The sequence below is a fragment of the Trachemys scripta genome, unplaced genomic scaffold (genome assembly GCF_013100865.1).
Source record: "Trachemys scripta elegans isolate TJP31775 unplaced genomic scaffold, CAS_Tse_1.0 scaffold_28, whole genome shotgun sequence".
Classification (NCBI taxonomy): Eukaryota; Metazoa; Chordata; order Testudines; family Emydidae; genus Trachemys; species Trachemys scripta.
In genome coordinates, this window is record NW_023260513.1 from 1,707,776 (window position 1) to 1,727,733 (window position 19,958).

The window sequence follows — 19,958 nt, forward strand, 5'->3', positions numbered from 1 at the left end:
GGGGGGGGGGGCTGTCAGGGGGTGGGGAGTGGTTGGATGGGGCGTGGGAGTCCCAGGGGTCTGTCTGGGGGTGGGGGTGTGGATAAAGGTTGGGGCAGTCAGGGGACAAGAGGCAGGGAGGCTTAGATAGTCCTGGGGGGCAGTTAGGGGCAGGGGTCCCAGGAAGGGGTAGTCAGGGGACAAGGAACGGGGGGAGGGTTGGGAGGTCAGGGGGGGCGGGAAGTGGGAGGGGCAGGGGCGGGGCTAGGGCGGGGCTCCTCCCGTCCTCTTTTTTGCTCGCTGAAATATGGTAACCCTAGATAAGCGCTGTCTTGTGTCGTCCCTCAGTTCACTTTCAGTCGACATTTTGTGCTGTGTGGTTGTTACAGCCCCAAACCTTCCCTTCGCTCTCTGTCTGCACTGAAAACAGTGTAAGAAACTCAAACCCCGGAGCTGCCATTTCTGGGGGCTCCAGCTCAGGGCAGGGGCGTGGGTGGGGGATGGGGCTATTGGTGCTGCTACCAATGCAGACAGAGTGATTCTTCCCTCCACATCGCCACCGCCTCTGGGGAGGTGGATTAACTGCGCCCACAGCAGAACCCCGCCGGGCGCAGGACGTGCTGCGGCAGCGCCGCCCTGCCAGGCACGGGGGGTTTTCAGTGCGCACAACCCCCAGGGGAGGAACAAACTCTCCGAGCAGGGAGGGGGAGGAACCGACTCTCGGAGCAGAGCGGGGAGGAGCGGAAGGGGAGGAGAGCGGGGTGTACTGTTGCGCTGCGTGGCTGACACAACAGCGTTTGGGGGCAGGAGCAGAGCGCGGACAGAGCAAAGCGCAGCCGCCGGCCAAGGCTCCGAGCCCCGAGATCCAGGGGGCGCCGCCCGCCCGCGGGACGCTCGGGTAAGAGGCGCCGGGGACCGAAGGACGGGGCGGGGGCGGGAAGGACAAGATGGCGGCAGACAAGTAATCCGGGCCGGGTACAAAAGCTTTCGCTTTCCGAAGTGCATGTGGCGGACAGACTGCACATGCGCAGTAACCACTTGGGCGCTGCTTTGGAAGCGAACAGCTTCCTGCCCGGCCCAGGTGTGTTGGCGGGATACCAGCCCCCCCTCCCCGCCTGTGCTGGGAAACACTCCGGCGCTGGGCGTCGCGGTTCCCCCTCCGGCGCTTGCTGGGCCGCTGCCAGGAGAGAAGGGAGGGGGGCTCCCCCCCCGCTCTGTGGGTGCCTGTCGCGAGTGGGTAAGTCCGGGTGGGGGCTTCCGGAGTAGACCGGGTCTCTGATCCCCCGGGGGAGGGGGTGTTTAATCATCATGGCACCGCCGCTGGCCGGGGCTGGGCTGCTGGACACCACGAATCAGCCCCCAGCCCTGACCTGCTCAGTCCCTCTCGGCTTTCAGATCGGCTGGAGAGTCCGGAACAGGGATGGGCAGCCAGGGCCTCCGCCCCCATGCCTTGAAGACCCCTCGCTGCCCTTGACTGGGACACAGTCCAGCAGAGCGGAGAGGATCCTAGCCCAGGCCCTGCAGCAGTGTCTGTAGCCTGGGCATCACTGAGAGAGACAATGGGACAAGCAGCAAGTTCCAGAGAGCGCGAAAAGTCACGGCAGCCACTTAATGAAAGTGATTCCCAGAGGAAGAAAGGAGATCTAGGTAATGGGCCGTCTCCACCTGGGAGCAGGCTGGCAAGAGAGACTGAGACTGCCCTACATGGGCCCATACTCTCAGGGCACTGATCCCTGTCTAACAGCTGCTGTCTGGCACACACAGCAGTGCCCATGGGGCTGTGCTGGGGTCTTTTGGGTTGGGTGTGTCAGACCCCCTGTGACAGCCCTGGCCCAGCTCTGCCTGGTTCGTTCTCCCCCCTTCTGCTGTGTATGGCCAGTGTGAGACCCCAGTGTGCGGGGACAGGCGCACTTGGCAGTGTGGGCCCGGCCAGCGCTCCGCACAGCGGGGGTGGGGATGGTGGGGGCAGTTTGAGCTCCTGCCACCAGAACATGTGGGTCCTTGTCTCTGTGCCCCTGAGCTCACCAGGCCCCGTGACAGCCTGGCTTGGGGGTGCCCAGGGAGGGCTCTGGGCTGAGGGGAAGGAGGGACTGTTCTGCTAGCCCCAGCCTGCCTGATCCTCTGGGCTCCTCTCCCAGAGCGTCTGACTGGAGGAGCCATCGACAGAACGGTGCAGGTTCTAGAGCAGCTCCAGCCCTGGTGCTGTCAGTGAGACGTGTCCTCACGGCCCTGCCTGACGGGTCTTTCTGTTTCAGAACCTCACTGTAACTACAAGAGAAGTACAGTTGCCCTCGCAGTCACCCTTGCAGTTGTGTCCTCAGGTTTCACTGCTGCTATTTTGTCAGGTGAGTTCTCAGCCCTCCCTGCTCCCCTCTCTGGGCATCCCGTTCCCCCTGGAGCCACCACGGTCACAATGTCTCCTCCTGGCCTGTCTGGCTTCTGCACCTGGGAAAGAGGATTCCTCTACAACCCTCCTTTTCCTGCTCCCTCCTATGCCTGGGCACTCTCTCTCTGTGTCAGGACGATCTGACTGACATTAGCTCCCCCAGCCGATCTCTGAGCACTTTGGGTCCAAGTCACTATTGCCGGGCCCCAAGCAGTCGCTGATACCCCAGTGCAGAGTGGGGGTGATTGATGGGGCCAGGTGCAGGGCAGCAATGAACTAGACCCTTTGCCTGCAGTGTGTCACCCTAAGGTACCAGCCTGGCTTTCTTGCATCCTCAGGTTGTGCCCAGGGCCGGGCTGGCAGGTGCTGCCACGTCACTGAAATGAGCTGTAGAATGCAGTACAGATGCCTTGCATAACTCGAATTTTGCGTAAGTCGGAAACGTATCTCCGACCATTACGCGAAAAAAAACCCCTCCTATTTCTAGCTTACGGAACTTTTTCCGTAAACTCGGATTTGTGTAAGTCGGGTTTACGCAACTCGGGGAGCGTCTCTACAGACACCTCCATCAAGGAAGGTGGTTTGTCTGTCCGGTTCTTGTTTTGGGTGTGGTTAAAGTTTCCAGTGTGGTCTATTGGGGACTGTGGGAGTGGGGGCCAGAGGCCTGCTAGATGTGTGTGTGCACTAGCAAGTCTCTAGCTTCCTGTCCTTTCATCCTTGTGATCACCCTTCCCCTGTGTGTTAGCACGGGGCAGGGCTGACTTACAAGAGAAGGGCTTAAAAGCCAGATGTTAAGGCTGTGTCTACAGAGTGTTGAAAGCCCTGTGGTACGGTAGCAGCTGACCTGTGTCTGGCTTAGGCTGCAGGGCTAAAAATTGCTCTGTAGATGTTTGGGCTCAGGCTCCATTGTCACAGGTTCCCAGGGCTCGGGTTCCCACCCAAACCTGAGCATCCACACAGCGGTTTTTCAGCCCCATGAGCCCAACTCAGGTTGCCTGGGCCAGCTGTGGGTTTTTTCTTGCTGTGTAGACATACCCTAAGTGACCGAAGAAAGCTAGCGAACAGGGGAGTTTGTAGGAGGGAGACAGAATAAAATTAGCATGGTTTGGAAGGGTTCCATGGCCAATGCCAATGCTGTTCCTGGCTTCTCCACCCGTAACTTTGTCCTGGCAGAGAATCTGACCATGGATGCCTCTATCCAGGTCTTGGTGTGGATTTGCAGAGACTGGCCTGCATTTCCCCTCTCAGAACACCAGGCCGAGGGGGACCATCCAGTGTGATAGGTGCTTACTAGTAGAACCTCTCGGGAAGCAGGTAGGAGAGCTATAGGAGGAGGTTGCTAGGCTGAGGAGCATCCATGCACTTGAGGATGAATTGAAAACATGCATATGGAGACCTCCAAGGTCGAGGAGCAATCCAGTGGGAGAGGACTCTGGTAGCAGCACCAGGGGAGAAAGAAATGGTTCCTTTGCAGGGAGGATGGCTGCTGGCTACTTCTGGCAGCAGACAATACTTCACCCCTACTCCCAACCCACCGTCCATAGAAATAAAAAAAAGTGTGCTGCCCTGGCAACAAGAGGTGACGAGTCTCCCCCAAATGTGGAGGAGGAGAAGCCATGTACCCCCAGGGCTGGGAGGATTACAGCCACCACTCCCAAGAGGCAATGAAGAGTGGTGGTCAGTTACCTAAGGGGGATGGAGACATCCATCTGCAGGCCTGGCCTGGCATCCTGGGAGCTGTGCTGCCTGCCAGGGGCCTGTATCTGAGACATTACGTACAGGTTGCTGAGGCTCATCCAGCCCTCTGACTACTGCCCCATGCTGCTCATCCATGTGGGCACTAATGATACTGCGAGGTCTGACCCTGAACAGATCAGAAGTGATGACAGGGCTCTGGGAGTGAGGGTGAAGGAGTTGGGGGTGCAGGTGGTGGTCTCTTCAATCCTTCCAGTCAAGGGTAGGGACCCAGGCAGAAACAGACACGTCCTGGTGATTACTGCATGGCTGCGCAGATGGTTTTGCTGGGAGGATTTTGGCTTCCTTGACCATGGGATGCTGTTCCGAGAAGGAGGACTGCAGAGCAGAGATGTGGTCCCCCTATCAAGGAAGGGTGGGAATATCTTTGGATACAGACTGGCTAACCTAGTGAGATAGCACGTTTACTTAGTCGTGTCTCAGATGGCCTATTGAGGTCCCTTATGCAGAGTTGATCGGTGACCTAGGCAGTGCAGGGTCTCTTAGTGCCATTCGCTCCCCCAGTCACACCATGCTAGTTCAGAGGGCGGCTGTTCCTGGTGAATGTGAACCCTGCTGTACAAATAGTCTGCGGAAGAGGGTGCTGTGAATTGTCAGGGGTGGGATTTATCTATTGCCCTGGGATCTGATCACTGGACCCCATGAGAGTTTAGCAGCTGGGAGAGGGTGTGGAAACCAAGTTAGTCTGCATCCTTTGTGCCATGTAATGACATTAGTGCAGTTGAAGTGGTGTAAACTACTACTGCACTCATGCAGAGAGGGACTTGCATTGATACAATTCACTGCAGTGACCAAAATGAGCCACTTTTGTTACACCAGGATTCATTCATCACCATCATTACACCTGTGGAAATTGTCCTGCCATAGATGGCCCCTGAATCCCATTGACTCACACAGTGTAAGGTGAGGGGAGATCTGTGAGCTCCAGGTGCAGGGAGGTTCCCAGAACAGGGAGGATCCTTGATGTATCTCTTCCATTCTAGGAGGCTTTGGAAGGGACCCAGGAGGTCTGACAGCCTCTCTCACAGGGTCTCTAGAGTCTTAATATCCAGTGCTCTGTACAGGGTATGAAACTTTTAGTTATTAAACTCAGCTGCAGTCGCCCCTGAAATGAGTTGCACACGTATATGCTGAGCATGTGCCAAAAACTTATTTTAGGGGCTTGTGTACAGGAATATTTAGTTCATGGCAAGCTGGGGTGTGACTCTATGCCACACTGGCCTGCTTTGAGCTCAGTGTGCACCTTGCTGATGGACATTTCAGTTTGTTAATGCGATTTGATCTATTTCTCTTTGAAAGCAGAGTAGATCAAAGTGCATTAACAAACTGTTTATGGGCACCCTCCTGATACACATTAACAGACCACAGCAGACTGGTGTGGGGTAGATTCACATCCCAGCTAGACACAAACGTTTAGGTTGTGGTGACAAGCCCTAATCACCGACTTCTCTACTCGGTTCCCTAGTGTGCATGGTAGTATACACTATACAGTTAAATCTCCAGGGTAATACATGCCTTGTGTGTGAACTGAGCATGCTCTTTCTTTGAAGATAGCTGCCTAGTTTCCTGACTCTTCCAGACTTAGTGGCTGTTCCTTATGGAGCACCAGCCACATGGGTGTCGCTACTGAGTTATTGTGGTGCAAAAAAGGAGATATGTTCAAAAATCACTGGAGAGGTCTGACTCTAAAACTTTCCACCCTAGAAAAGATTGTCTAATCTAAGGAAACAATTCCTTTGAGGCTGAGAGCAAGCAGGAGGGATTATGTGGGGGAAACCACTAACTGATGTGGGGTTTAGGATGGTTTAGCAGTTCTTACCCATTGTGACCCTAATAAACCTGCCTCTGGTTATCGATCCACTGCACTGGCCTTTTAAATGTCTCCTCTGTTAGCTAAGATCCCACTGCTGCTGTCTGATGGCACTGAAATGGTTAAACTTCCAGCATGTATAATTCTTTCTGTTGTGTTTAGGAGAAGAAATGTAATTTGATTCACCTCTTACCTAGACAACATTCCTGGCCACTTTGGGTACATCTACACTACAGCGGGGAGTCGATTTAAGATACGCAAATTCAGCTACGTGAATAGCGTAGCTGAATTCGACGTATTGCAGCCGACTTACCCCGTTGTGAGGACGGCGGAAAAATCGACTTCTGCCGCTTTTTGTCGGCGGCGCTTACTACCACCTCCGCTGGTGGAGTTAGAGCGCCGATTTGGGGATCGATTGTCGCGTCCCAACGGGACGCGATAAATCGATCCCCGAGAGGTCGATTTCTACCTGCCGATTCAGGCGGGTAGTATAGACCAGACCTTAGTGTAATAGGCCCTTTTCTATTGCTAGAGTTCTGGTGCCACCTGGTGGCCATTTCATGTCTATGGATGAAAGTTACTTCACTTCCTTCTGGCATGTCTACAGGACAAAATTGTGTTGACCTAAGTTATGTCAGCATACAGCTGCCACGGTAATTACATTGCTTTTGGGTGTCCACACTAAGCTCCTTGTGTGAGCAGTGCACGTTCTCATTATCAGCACTTGCATCAGTGCAGAGAGCAGTGCACCATGGGTAGCTATTCTTCAGTGCAACTTACCACCATCTAGCACAGAATGTTTTGGGAAGGTTTTGCAATGCTTCATGGGGCTGAACTTGAGTTGTGCAAGGGGTGACTGGGACCATGATTCCAACATCCCATAATGCAGTGTTCTCCATCATATATTTTCACCTGCATCCTGTAATGTTTCATACCTCTTTTCAAAATCTCCACTGGACACTGGATCTATGGCTTCTTATAACAGTCACCACTCACTAACCCCTCTTTTTGCTCTGTGACTGTAGAGGGTGTTAATGAGCCACTCCACCTTGAATGGTCCCTAACAATGTGTGCTAACTACTTATGCTGAACAATCTGTTCCACCTTGCATTGTGCTGTGACACTGGGAGAACCTTTCCCAGCCCTGAAGAAGAGCTCTGTGTGGCTTGAAAGCTGGTCTCTCTCCCCAACAGAAGTTGTTCCAATAAAAGCGATTACCTCACCGACCTTCTCTCTTTAGTAGTTTCTGTTTAATGTCTTCTAGTGGAATGGAGAGTGTTATCATCACCAAATGATGGGACTATATCATCTGTTTTCTCCCCAAATACAGAACAGAAATATTTATTGAACACTTCTGGCTTTTCTGCATTACTATTGATAATCCTACCATTTCCGTCTAGTCATGGATAGGTCCACGGTCAGGATTCTTTTTGTTCCTAATATATTAAAAAACCTCCTGCTTATTGTCCTAAACTCTGCTGGCCACAGATTTTTCCTTGTATTCTTTGGTTTCCCTTATCAGTTTTCTATAATTCCTAACTTCTGATTCACTATCAATTTCCCCTTGAGGAAAATTTAATTCGTTTTTTTTTTTTTAAATATGCGTAGTGCTGGGGAGGAGCCGGTGGTCGTGGTACACGTAGGTATCAATGACATAGGGAAGGATAGCTGCTAGGTAAGAGATTGAAGTCCAGGATCTCCATGGTATCATTCTCTGAGATGCTTCCAGTTCCACGCACAGGGCCAGTTAGACAGGCAGAACTGCAGGGTCTCAATGCGTGGATGAGACGATGGTGATGGATGCTTTCTTTTGAGTGTTGTCCCAATGCTGCAAAGAGGGTGTTTCCAAAAGAAGGTGCTTGCCCCAGGCCGAGGCCGTCCGTACGTCTGCTTGTCTTTAATGAGCCAACTTGACACGTTTTATTGTCCTTGGGTCTGGCTTCCAGCCCCTCTCCAACAGTTGAGGCTGTCTGGAGGTGCTGCCTTCCATGCCTTGCTCATCCACACCTCATTCATTCAATAGGGCAATTGATTAAGAGTGTGTGTGTGTGTGTGTGGGGGGGGGAGCTCTTGTTCTGCTAGCAAAAAGAAATTTTTCTTCTATCTTATTCTATCCTTAGGGGCTATAATATTATACCAAGGGCAATGCAAAGTTTCTAAATGAGGCTTTGATACAAAGTCCCATGAAAACAGAGGTCACACGTGGGTAGACCCACCACAAGGTTATAGGAAAAGGCACAATGTAAAGTCATATGAAAATTATCAGAGATTTATCTACACTTGGTAGAATGAGGATAATCAGTTGGACACAGTAATACCAGGGTACAAAATATATCGGAAGGACCGCTCGTGCTGGTGGGGAATGGCACTATATGTGAAAGAAAGCATAGAATCAAATGAAGTAAAAACCTAAATGAACCATACTGTACCATAAAATCTCTATGGATAGTAATTCCACGCTCTAATAATAAGAATATAGCAGTAGGGATCTATTATGGATCACCTGACCAGGATGATGATAGTGACTGTAAAATGCTCAGGGAGATTATAGAGAGGCTATTAAAATAAAAAACCTCAGTAATTGCGGGATTTCAGCTATCCCCATATTGACTGGGTACATGTCACCTCAAGACAAGATGCAGAGATAAAGTTTCTTTGCAACTTAAATGACTGCTTCTTGGAGCAGCTCATCCTGGAACCCATAAGGGGAGAGGCAATTCTTGATTTAGTCCTAAGTGGAGCACAGGATCAGGTCCAAGAGGTGAATATAGCTGGACCGCTTGGTAATAGTGATGTGGAAGCAGCCATAATATTAAATTTAATATCCCTGTGGCAGGAAAAACACCACAGCAGCCCAACACTGTAGCATTTAATTTCAGAAAGGGGAACTACACAAAAATGATGGTTAGTTAAACAGAAATTAAAAGGTACAGTGCCAAAAGTGAAATTCCTGAAAGCTGCATCGAAACTTTGTAAAGACACCATAATAGAGGCTCAACTGAAATGTATACCCCAGTTTAAACAACATAGTAAGAGAACCAAAAAAGTGCCACTGTGGCTAAACAACAAAGTAAAAGAAGCAGTGAGAAGCAAAAAGGCATCCTTTAAAAAGTGGAAGTTAAATCCTAGTGAGGAAAATAGACAGGAGCATAAACACTGGCAAATGAAGTATAACTATAATGAGGAAGGCCAAAAAAGAATTTGAAGAACAGCTAGCAAAAGACTCAAAAAGTAATAGCAATTATTTTTTTTAAGTACATCAGAAGCAGGAAGCCTGCTAAACAACCAGTGGGGCCACTGGACAATTGAGGTGCTAAAGGACGATAAGGCCATTGCAGAGAAACTAAATGAATTCTTTACATCGGTCTTCACAGCTGAGGATGTGAGGGAAATTCCCAAACCTGAGCCATTCTTTTTAAGTGACAAATCTGAGGAACTGTCCCAGATTAAGGTATCGGTAGAGGAGGTTTTGGAACAAATTGATAAACTAAACAGTAATAAGTCTCCAGGACCAGATGATATTCACCCAAGAGTTCTGAAAGAACTCAAATGTGAAATTGGAGAACTACTAACTGTGGATTGTAACCTATCCTTTTTTGTACCAAATGACTGGAAGATAGCTAATGTGACGTCAATTTTTAAAAAGGGCTTCAGAGGTGATCCTGGCAATTCCAGGCCGGTAATCCTGACTTTAGTACCGGGCAAACTGGTTGAAACTATAGTCAAGAACAAAATTTGTTGGGGAAGAGTCAACATGGTTTTTGTAAAGGGAAATCATGCCTCACCAAACTACTAGAATTCTTTGAGGAGGGTCTACAAGCATGTGGACAAAGGGGATCCAGTGGATATAGTGTAGTTAGATTTTCAGAAAGCCTTTGACAAGGTCCCTCACCAAAGGCACTTAAGCAGAGTAAGCTGTCAGGGGATGAGAGGGAAGGTCCTCTCATGGATTGATAACTGATTAAAGGATAGGAACAAAGGGTGGGAATAAAGGATCAGTTTTCAGAATGGAGCTCGGTAAACAGTGGTGTCCCTCGGGTCTGTTCTGTGACCAGGCCTATTCAACATATTCATAAACGATCTGGAAAAAGGGGTAAACAGTGAGGTGGCACAATTTGCAGATGATACAAAACTACTCAAGATAGTTAAGTCTCAGGCAGACTGGGAAGAGCTACAAAAGGATCTCAGAAAACGGGGTGACTGGGCAACAAAATGGCAGATGAAATTCAGTGTTGTTAAATGCAAAGTAATGCAGATTGGAAAATAATAGTCCCAATTATACATATAAAATGATAGGGTCTAAATTAGCTGTTACCACTCAAGAAAGAGATCTCTGAGTCATTGTGGATAGTTCTCTGAAAACATCCACTCAATGTGCAGCGGCAGTCAAAAAAGCAAACAGAATGCTGGGAATCATTAAGAAAAGGATAGATAATAGAACAGAAAATATCATATTGCCTCTCTATAAATCCATGGTACACCCACATCTTGAATATTGCGTGCAGATGTGGTTGCCCCATCTCAAAAAAGATATATTGGAATCGGAAAAGGTTCAGAAAAGGACAACAAAAATTATTAGGGATATGGAATGGCTTCCGTATGAGGAGAGATTAATGTGACTGGGACTTTTCAGCTTGGAAAAGAGACGACTAATGGGGGGTATGATAGAGGTCTATAAAATCATGATTGGTGGGGAAAAAGTAAATTAAGGAGGTGTTATTTACTCCTCGTAACATAAGAACTAGGGGTTGCCAAATGAAATTAATAGGCAGCAGGTTTAAAACAAACAAAAGAAAGTATTTCTTCCCACAACGCACAGTCAACCTGTGGAACTCTTTGCCAGAGGGTGTTGTGAAAGTCAAGACTATAACAGGGTTTAAAAAAAAAAGAACTAGATACATTCATGGAGGATAGGTCCTGTGATGGGTTGGGTCACAGAAACTCCCTCAAGACTGTCACTAGAAGTGCTGGGATAACACTGAGAACAAACCCCCCTGCCAGAACAGGGTTCCCTCCACTCCTGTCTTGCTGAGCTAGACTCACCAGTTGACTGCAGCACAGACCAAGAGATAGGGCCATGCCCCCCTGCAGTTCACAGAAACTGTGATTCTCACAGTTTAAGGGCTTCTCAGTTAACAGGGACTTTCCCAGCGCCCAGTATTCAGTCTTTCTGGGAGCCTAAACCCCAAATAAATCCGTTTTATTCTGTATAAAGCTTATACAGGGCAAATTCATAAACTGTCCGCCCTCTATAACACTGATAGAGAGATATGCACAGCTGTTTGCTCCCCCAGGTATTAATCACTTACTCTGGGTTTATTAATAAACTAAAGTGATTTTATTAAGTATAAAAAGTAGGATTTAAGTGGTTTGAAGTAATAACAGACAGATCAAAGTAGGTCACAAAACAAAATAAAACAAACATGCAAGGCTAAGCTGATTACACTAAGAAATCAGTTAGAAATGTTAACTTCTCACCCAAGTTGTTACTTCAGATAAAATCCCTCTCAGATCAGTTCCCTTTTCTGACCTGGGTCCAGCCTGTTCTCACCCATTCCTGTGGTTACAGCCCTTTTGTTTCCAGGTGCTTGCAGGTATATCTGTGGAGTAAGTCATATGTCCATGAATGATTCAGCTTTTTGCAGGCTGAGCCATTGTTTACATGTTAGCTCAGCAACTCCTCACTTAACGTCCTCCCGCTTAACGTTGTTTCAAAGTTACGTCCCTCCTCCACTAGGGAATATGCTTGTTTAAAGTTGTGCAATGCTCCCTTATAACGTCGTTTGGCAGCCTGCTCTGTCCACTGCTTGTAAGATTCTCTGGAAGAGCAGTGACTTTACAAGGGAGCATTGCACAAGTTCCTCTTCTCCACCTCCTCCCCCTCCCTCCCAGCGCTTCCCCCACCGCCAAACAGCTGTTTGGCGGTGGGGGAAGCGCTGGGAGGGAGGGGGAGGAGCAGGGACGTGGAGTGCTCCGGGGAGGAGGTGGAGTGGGAAGAGGCAGGCCTGTGGTGGAGCGAGGACAGGAAGAGGCAGGTCTGGGGCACTCGTCCCCCCCTCCCCCTGCAAAGTCAGTGCCTGTTCTTTTGAGGGAAGGCTGCTTCTGCTGCTGCACAAGCTGCTTCTTAGCGTCCTTGCCTGCCTCATTGTCTGCAGCAGGCTGTGCCTATCTGGGGTAAGCCAGGGGCACCTGCCAACCACAGTACAATACTATACAGTATATGTCTTTTGTCTGGCAAAAAAAATTTCCCTGGAATTCTCTCTTCCCCCCCCCCCCCCCATTTACATTAAAACTTATGGGGAAATTGGATGTGTTTAACATCGTTTCGCTTAAAGTCGCATTTTTCAGGAACAGAACTACAGCGTTAAGTTTGGAGTTACTGTACTTGAATAGTCCCTTCACAATATGTTGGCCAAACCTCCCTTATGTGTTTCCCACAGCAAACACTTCAAATACAAGCATAGAGCCAACGCTCATAACTTCAGATATAAAAATGATACATGTGTACAAATAGGTTGAATATATTCAGTAGATCATAACCTTTGCAGAGATATGTTACATGGCATATTTAGCATAAAACATATTCCAGTTATATCATATATACACCTCTACCCCGATATAACGCTGTCCTCAGGAGCCAAAAAATCTTACCGTGTTATATCGAACTTCCTTTGATCCGCTGGAGTGCGCAGCCCCGCCCCCCCGGAACACTGCTTTACAGCGTTATATCCGAATTCGTGTTATATCGTGTCGCGTTATATTGGGGTAGAGGTGTACGTTCATAAGCATATTTTTGTAAAGCATATGGAGTGCAACGTCACAGGTGCATTAATGGCTATTAGCCAGGATGGGCAGGGATGGTGTCCCTAGCCTCTGTTGGCCAGAAGCTGGGAATGGGTGACGGGATGGATCACTTAGAATCATAGAATATCAGGGTTGGAAGGGACCTCAGGATGATTCCCTGTTCTGTTCATTCCCTCTGGGGCACCTGGCATTGGCCGCTGTCGGTAGACAGGACACTGGGCTAGACGGACCTTTGGTCTGACCCAGTCTGGCCGTTCTTATTTATAGCTGCCTTCACTTCCCTTCTAAACCAGTTCAGTTTCTTACTAGGCCAGTAACACTGTCAAAAAAGTGAATTAAGATGGTTTGGTATGATTTATTCTTGACAAATCCATGCTGGGTATTCCTTATTACTTTATCTTCTAGGTGCTTACACACTGATTGTTTAATAAGTTGATCCAATTGAAATATTCCTGATGTCGTATTGACAGTGGCTGGGGAGGCAGACCCAGTCAGAGCGTCTGCCAGTCCTCAAAATCTGCTTCTAATGTTATGGGCATGTCCTTCCCTTTTTGGTAGCATTATCAGGGCCCAGCAGGGCTGACTTCTTCCTCTCTGCTGGGTCCAGCACTTTTACATTTCAGTGTTTTATCTCCTGAAATGGGTACTTGCACTTTGATCTCAACATGTCTCTGCAGGAGAGTGAAGCGAAGAGCAGGAAGAGGGAATCAGCCAGCCCGGTGTAGCAGTCTGTGTCTGAGCTGATCATAACAAAATCGAGCTTTTCTGTATTCTCCTGCTGGTCATTTGACAACTGCAGCTCCCTGAATTTAGGTCTAGCTCTAAATTCTGCATTTTATGCTGATGCCTGGGAATCCTTTCTGTCTGCATCCTCACTGAATTCAGCCCCAACACTCCATGCCAACAAAAGGAGGAGTGGTGGCCCCTTATAATTGGTCCAATTTCTAACAACCTCTTGGCTCCCTCACATCCTCTGAGCAGCTGCCAGAGGCTTAAGGAGTTAGAAATATGGATCTGATGAGATTATTCCTATTTGCTCTTCTCGGAGAGCGGGTATATATGTGTGTTGCCAGGTCTCTTAACGCTGTGTTGTTTAATTTCAGTGCTCCTAATCAGAAGATATTCAGATGATCCAGTCTCCTGTGTTGTCCTGTCTCCGGGGTCCTCTTTTATGCCCTCTCCAGGGCCCCCTTTTGTCCTCTGTCCGGACCCCCCTTTTCTCCCCTATTGCCTGGATGGCTGGGTCGGATACCGAGGGAAATGCTACTATTTCTCAGAGGAAGAAAAGACCTGGGAGTCTAGCCAGCACTTCTGCTCTTCGTTCAATGCTTCCCTGGCTGTGATTGACACCCAGCAGGAAAAGGTAAGACAGGTGCAGATTCGTTGTAACTGCAATAGACTGGGTTTGGCATGACAGAGAGAGTTGGAATCTGGGCAGAGCCCCACCCCTGGAGTGTGAGTAGGAGATTGGAGGCAAGGATCGGAGGCAAGAATGAATGAGATTCTGGCAGCGAAGTCCCTGCCTTGGCTACAGTTGTGGCTCTGTGACCTGTACGGACCTTTTGAACCCTCAGCTTCTGACTGGAGATGGCAGCTTTACGGATTCCCAGCCTCCCCTGCCCAGTTTTGGGTTTTCTTGGCAACCAGCCAGGGTGATCGGAGTTGGTGGCTGAGTCTCTCTCCCACCCTCCACCAAGAGACCCAAAGGAAGCTGGGGGAGGGGAGAAGGGGAGCTGTGGGCAGTAACTGCTGTTGCAGAGAGGAGCCTGGGAGATACGGAGCCTCTGGGATATTGCAGGAAGGCAGGAGGGGGCTGAGGAGGGCAGAAGAGAGGAAAACCGTTCTCTTTGCGGGGGCAGGGGTGTACTTGCAGTATGGATTCCCCTGTTCCTAGAGTACAAAGGGGAAATCCCACCCAAAAAAGAGAGACAAGCAGAGGCCTGGTCTGCACTAGAAGGTTTAACTTCTTTTAAGGGTGCACCTTTGGCTTCTTACCAGAGTAGTTATACTGATCTATGTCCTAGTGGAGATGTAGTTATACCAGTATAAAGGGGCCTTATAGCAGTGTAGCTTATATCTCTTCCTGTACCTATACAGTCACTTCTGTACCAATATATGTGTGGCCAGACTCCTGGGGATTGTAAAGCTGTGACTATACTGGTATAGCTCAAGCTCTGCAACTCCTACGTGGAGACAAGCCCTTAGCTATACAGCTGAGATTCCCGGCTGTACTAAGCCCTGTGGGGCAGGACCGGGGGAACACGGCAGAGTCTGATACACACTGTCCTGTTGTTCAGGATTTCATGATGCGCTATGCAGGCATCGTTGAGCACTGGATCGGCCTCAGAAGAGACTCAGGCCAGCCCTGGAAGTGGGTGAACGGAACCATATTCAGCCAGCAGCTGTGAGTCCAGTTCTTTCTCTTTGCTTTCCCAGTGAGAAATCACAAGTGACTGAAATGTTAACTTGGGCCAATCCACAGCTTACCCCATTAGAGCTTTTAATCTTAAACCCAGTGTTAAAATAGGGCCTAACTGTTCTGTGCAGCACAGTACTGGGCAAGAAGCAGCATGCGTCTCTTTTGACTTAATCTGTACTCCCAATGCCCTTTCTGTAGCGTGCTGCCTCGAAAGGAGTTAAAAACCTCTGGGGGGTAGAGTCCCAGTTGATGCTCTTTGTGATCCCTGGCTGATCAGAGCAGCTGCATTTGTTTTGAGCATGGACTGTGCACTGTCTACAGCTAACTCAGGCCTAGATCCTCAAAAGTATTTAGGCATCTAACTCCTATTGATATTTGAGGATCTGGGCTGCCTGGGTCACTTTTGATTTGAAGGTGCTAAAGAGACTTCTCACTGTTCTGATAATACTCTGTCCTGGTACACTTCAGTCATGCTCTGCAGACTCCAGCAGATGTGGCTACATTGGCTAAACTCTGTTCATATTTTAAAGTTTGTATTGGTCATAAAGGGTAATTTCCCCCCTCAAAGATAGCTTAATGTGGCAGTGCCATGGAAAGATTCTGGTTTGCTGCGCTGCCGAGAGCCGCCCGACTCTAATCCCTTTTTCTGCTTGCTGTGCCTAATGGTTGCCTAAAATGTGTCCTCCTGTTCTGATCCTTGGCTGCCAGGCAGGAGTTTGGAATGACTCTTGTTGCTAATGCAGAAAGGGGAAACTGTGAGCACCTGTGAGAACTGCAGCTCTGCTTCACCATCAGAACATGTGGAATGCCACCTTGATGGGGACTGATGCGGGTGGAGGGGGAAACGTTCAGCTCCTGACTAGCTCCATGACTTACATTACAGGTTTGAAGTAAGAGCAGAAGGTGATTGCGCATATTTGAGCGACGTCTTCGTGAGCTCTTCAAGGTGTTATTCGCTGAGAAACTGGATCTGTAGCAAACCTGATGCACATACAAAGGGAAAGGAACATGCAATGGAGCGGGACTATGTACAAGTTTAACGGGTTATCCGATAAGCTTGATGCTTATCAGTAGGGCCCTACCAATTTCACACCATGAAAATGCATCACAGACCATGAAATAAGCCTTTCCCTGTGAAATCCGATGTCTCCTTGTTCCTAGGAGCGCCCCAGCAAAGGGCTACTCTGAGGGCGGGGAGGGACCAGACCAGATGCATCTCCGGGTGTCTTCTCCTGCTGCAGGAGACATGTGGAGTTGGATCATATGTTCCCCTGTCCTGCTGGGAGTGCTCCATCAAGGGGTTGTGTGATCAGAAGCACAGTTTGTGACTGGTTGGGGAGTTTAACTTCAGTGTTACCCACCAGTCTTGGGAGGATCTGCTCTCTCCTTTGCAGCCTGCCCTGACCTTGGCATTTCCAGGGTGGGCTGCCCCAGGCACCCCCAGACCACACTGGCATAGTCTTGGCAGGATCCACAGAACCAGATCATTTGGGGTTTGGATCAGAACCCCACACTATTCCAAATTTGATATTTGTTACTGAGAGTGTTGAAAGTTAAAGTTAGTCACAATGAGTGATGCACAGTCAAACCTACAAGTCCTGAGAGATAGCCAGTATCGTCAGCATGAGAGGGAAATGGCAGAACTTTGAAGAAGGAAGCCTTGGTCTAGCTGGAAAAAGAATCTGAGGAGAGAACCAAGCGAGCTGAAGAGAGAGACAAAGAATATTACAGGAAGCTAATGGAACTATTGCAAGCTGAGACAGAACTTGCCAAACTTAAACTCCAAGTCAAAATAATGAAAGAACAGCAGAATCTGTGTCATTTTGGCAGTCCAGTTCCTCTCTACAGCAGAGATGAAGATAGAATCTGTTCAGTTTATAAGAATGCTGATATATTGTTTGGTAAGGACATGGTAACTATATTTAATCAGGTTGATATCATAACCCGGTCCCAGAGAGAGTATGAATGTGAATCTTCTGTGATATGTGTAACTAACGGAGATTTGTGAAGTGGGGATGTATGACTTGTCTGTGTTTAACCAGGTTAAAGCCCTAACTGATGATGGGAAAGGCAGATTTTTGGTGGGTGATGGATTGCTGGCAAGTGAAGTTTGTAAAAGTGTGTCTGAACCAGGTAAAAATGGTGTGCTTAAAGTAGCTCAGTGTGATGAGCCACTGCTTGTGGAAAGTATCAGAGGGGGCATCTGATGAAGGGGGTTTTTTGCCCATGAAAGCTTATGCCCAAATAAATCTGTTAGTCTTTAAGATGCCACCAGACTCCTCATTTTTGCTTGTGGAAAGCAACAGTTTGTTGGTTAGGAGACTTCCGGAGGCATCGTCGGTGGTACCTCTCCAGACTCTTGAAGTGCTGTCAATAGGTCACCCAGGTTTTGCATCCATAAAGGAGTGTAGGAACAACGGTTGTCTTGTAGACCTGGATCTTGGTGTCCTGCCATAGGTCACGGTCCATGAAAACACATCAGAGCAATTTCCCAAAGGAAGCACTTGCACACTGGAGCCTATGCTGGATCTCACTATCGATTTTTGTGTTTTGAGAAAGTTGGGTTACCAAGGTAGCAAAAGTGCTTGACTGTCTCCAAAATCTGTCCCTTGATAGTGATTTGTGGTGGGTCATGCACAAGGTCTGAAGCAGGCTGATAGAGCACTTTAATCTTCTCAATATTGAGTGAGAGTCTTAGGCTTCAGTATACCTCTTCAGAGACTGTCACCTTGTTGTGGTGAAGAGGCTTGTGTGTTCCAATGATCCTCAGAGCTAAGTTGTCAGGAGCTTTATGTTCCTGGTAGGGTCTCCCAAGGCAAACAGGTATGAGGGGAGGTACCAGACAAAGCACAGTCCAATCCCCCATGTCCTCAACAGTGGATCAGGCAGAAGAAGGTCCTTGGATCTCAATGGCTGTGAAAGCGGAGAACGGGAGGGCAGGAACAGGGGAAAGGATCCAATCTTGCTGATGAGAAGGAGGAGCTAACTGAGAAGGGAAATGAAAATTTTGGGTGTGCATAATGATGAGAATTTGAAAGCTAGTGTCTGGGTTGATACAAACTACCTGGCTGATAAGTGAGGGGGAATATTTGCCCATATCTGTTAGCACACACCTGGTTAAGCTCTCTGATGTAGTTGATTTTGATGCCAACCCTGGTAAAAACATGCAATGTGTATAACTTTGATGAAAGTAGCTGTATATGAAGACCCTGATTTAGTCAGACATGATTTTGATAAACTGTTTCTGTTGTACACTAATACCTGTGATGTAAACTAAAAGTGTAATAATACAGGACCAAGAATGGAAAATTCTTCTGATGCATTCAGCAGTGGCTAGGGATATGCCTTTCTGCATCAATTTTGCATGTGTGTGTTGGGGTGACACTGTATGGAATCTGGGGGACGCTTTAGGGTATTATGAATACCAATATTGTAAAATTGCAATCAGTTATGGTAGATGTGCTATGTGAGGTATCTGCGAAAATGTTATAATTTGCCAAGTATGATGATCTTGTTTATATGTTTGTATCACCTTTGTATTATGAGTTACAGATATGTAGGGTATATCTCTATTACAAACTTGTGCTGTGCATCTGGGTGACGCCCCCAGATAGATTGGCATAGCCTGCTTGATGGCTCATCAAGGGACATCAACTGTACAATGAACCCTTGGAAAGGAGGATATAGACATTATATGAGTCAGCAAGGCAGGCATGCAAGGACATGCCTATGGACAGAATTCTAAGGCTTGCAGGCCATGTGCTGGGAAGCTTGCGTTTGGAACAATACAAGTTGCATGGCAATATAAAAGGCGGCTTCATCTCCATTTAGTCTTCATTCCCGGTTCTTACCACTGGAGTAACTTATCTACAAACTGAAGTTCTGAACAAAGGACTGAATGCCCCATCCAAGCTGCAGATGTGTTCCAGAGGGACTTTCAAGCCAGCAAACTCACCAATACTGCTAGGAACCTGATATATGAAGTCTTTGTATGTATGTGACTGTTTTACCATTTAACAACTGTCTTCTTGTCCTTAAGGTTTATTATAAAGAAAAAAATAAAGTTTTAGATGCTAAAGGAGTGGCTCACAGCGTGGTATTTTGGGTAAGATGCAAACTCATATTGACCTGCTAATGTGGCTTACCCCAGGAGCGGATTTACCTTGAAACACACAGTGCCCTGGCATGGGGCCCCCAAACAACAGGCAATCAGGGGAGCTGTTCTGGGGCGGCGCTGTGGGGGGCAGGGGAGAGCAGGGAGGGAAGCTCACCTGCCGCCTCAGGGGAGTAGGTGGGAGATGTGGGTGGCGGCGAGTGTGGGCCAGAGGACTCAGGAGGGGCACAGGGCGGCCGCGCAGCCGGCCGGAGAGAAGTGGCGCTTTGAAGGGGAAACTGCTGCTTCTATGGGGCTGTCCCTGCTCCTCCTGAGTCTTCCAGCCCATGCTCGCAGGGCCAAATTCAGAAAGGGGGCGGGGCTTATGGGGCTGCTTCTGGCCCTGCCTGGAAGGCGGCTCAGAGAATTCCAGCCAATGGGAGCTGCAGGGGGCAGTGCCTTCAGTGCACCCCCTGCACCAAACAGGAGCTGCCTCAGGTAAGCACTCTGTACCCCAACCCCCTGCCCCAGTTCTAAGCCCCCTCCCACACCCTAATTCCCTGACCCCCCCCTGCACCCTGAGACCCCTCCCACACCCTAACTCCCGCCCAGACCCTCCACCCCCAGCCTGCTCCTGCACCCTAACTCCCTGCCAGACCCCCAGCCCTGAGCCCCAGGGGGAGAATGGAGGGAAAAGAATGAAAAATGGCAG

The 19,958-nt window shown here is 48.7% G+C and overlaps 1 protein-coding gene across 1 annotated transcript; it reads left to right on the plus strand.

The window, feature by feature from the left end:
* Positions 1-866: 866 nt before the first annotated feature.
* Positions 867-19,125, plus strand: LOC117870466 (early activation antigen CD69-like; the record flags this gene model as incomplete). Its single annotated transcript, XM_034757639.1, is given in 6 exon segments — positions 867-877; positions 1,375-1,626; positions 2,235-2,324; positions 13,838-14,097; positions 15,032-15,138; positions 16,037-19,125. Coding segments are annotated over 5 exon segments (702 nt in total). The 3' UTR covers positions 16,194-19,125.
* Between the last annotated feature and the right edge of the window lie 833 nt (positions 19,126-19,958).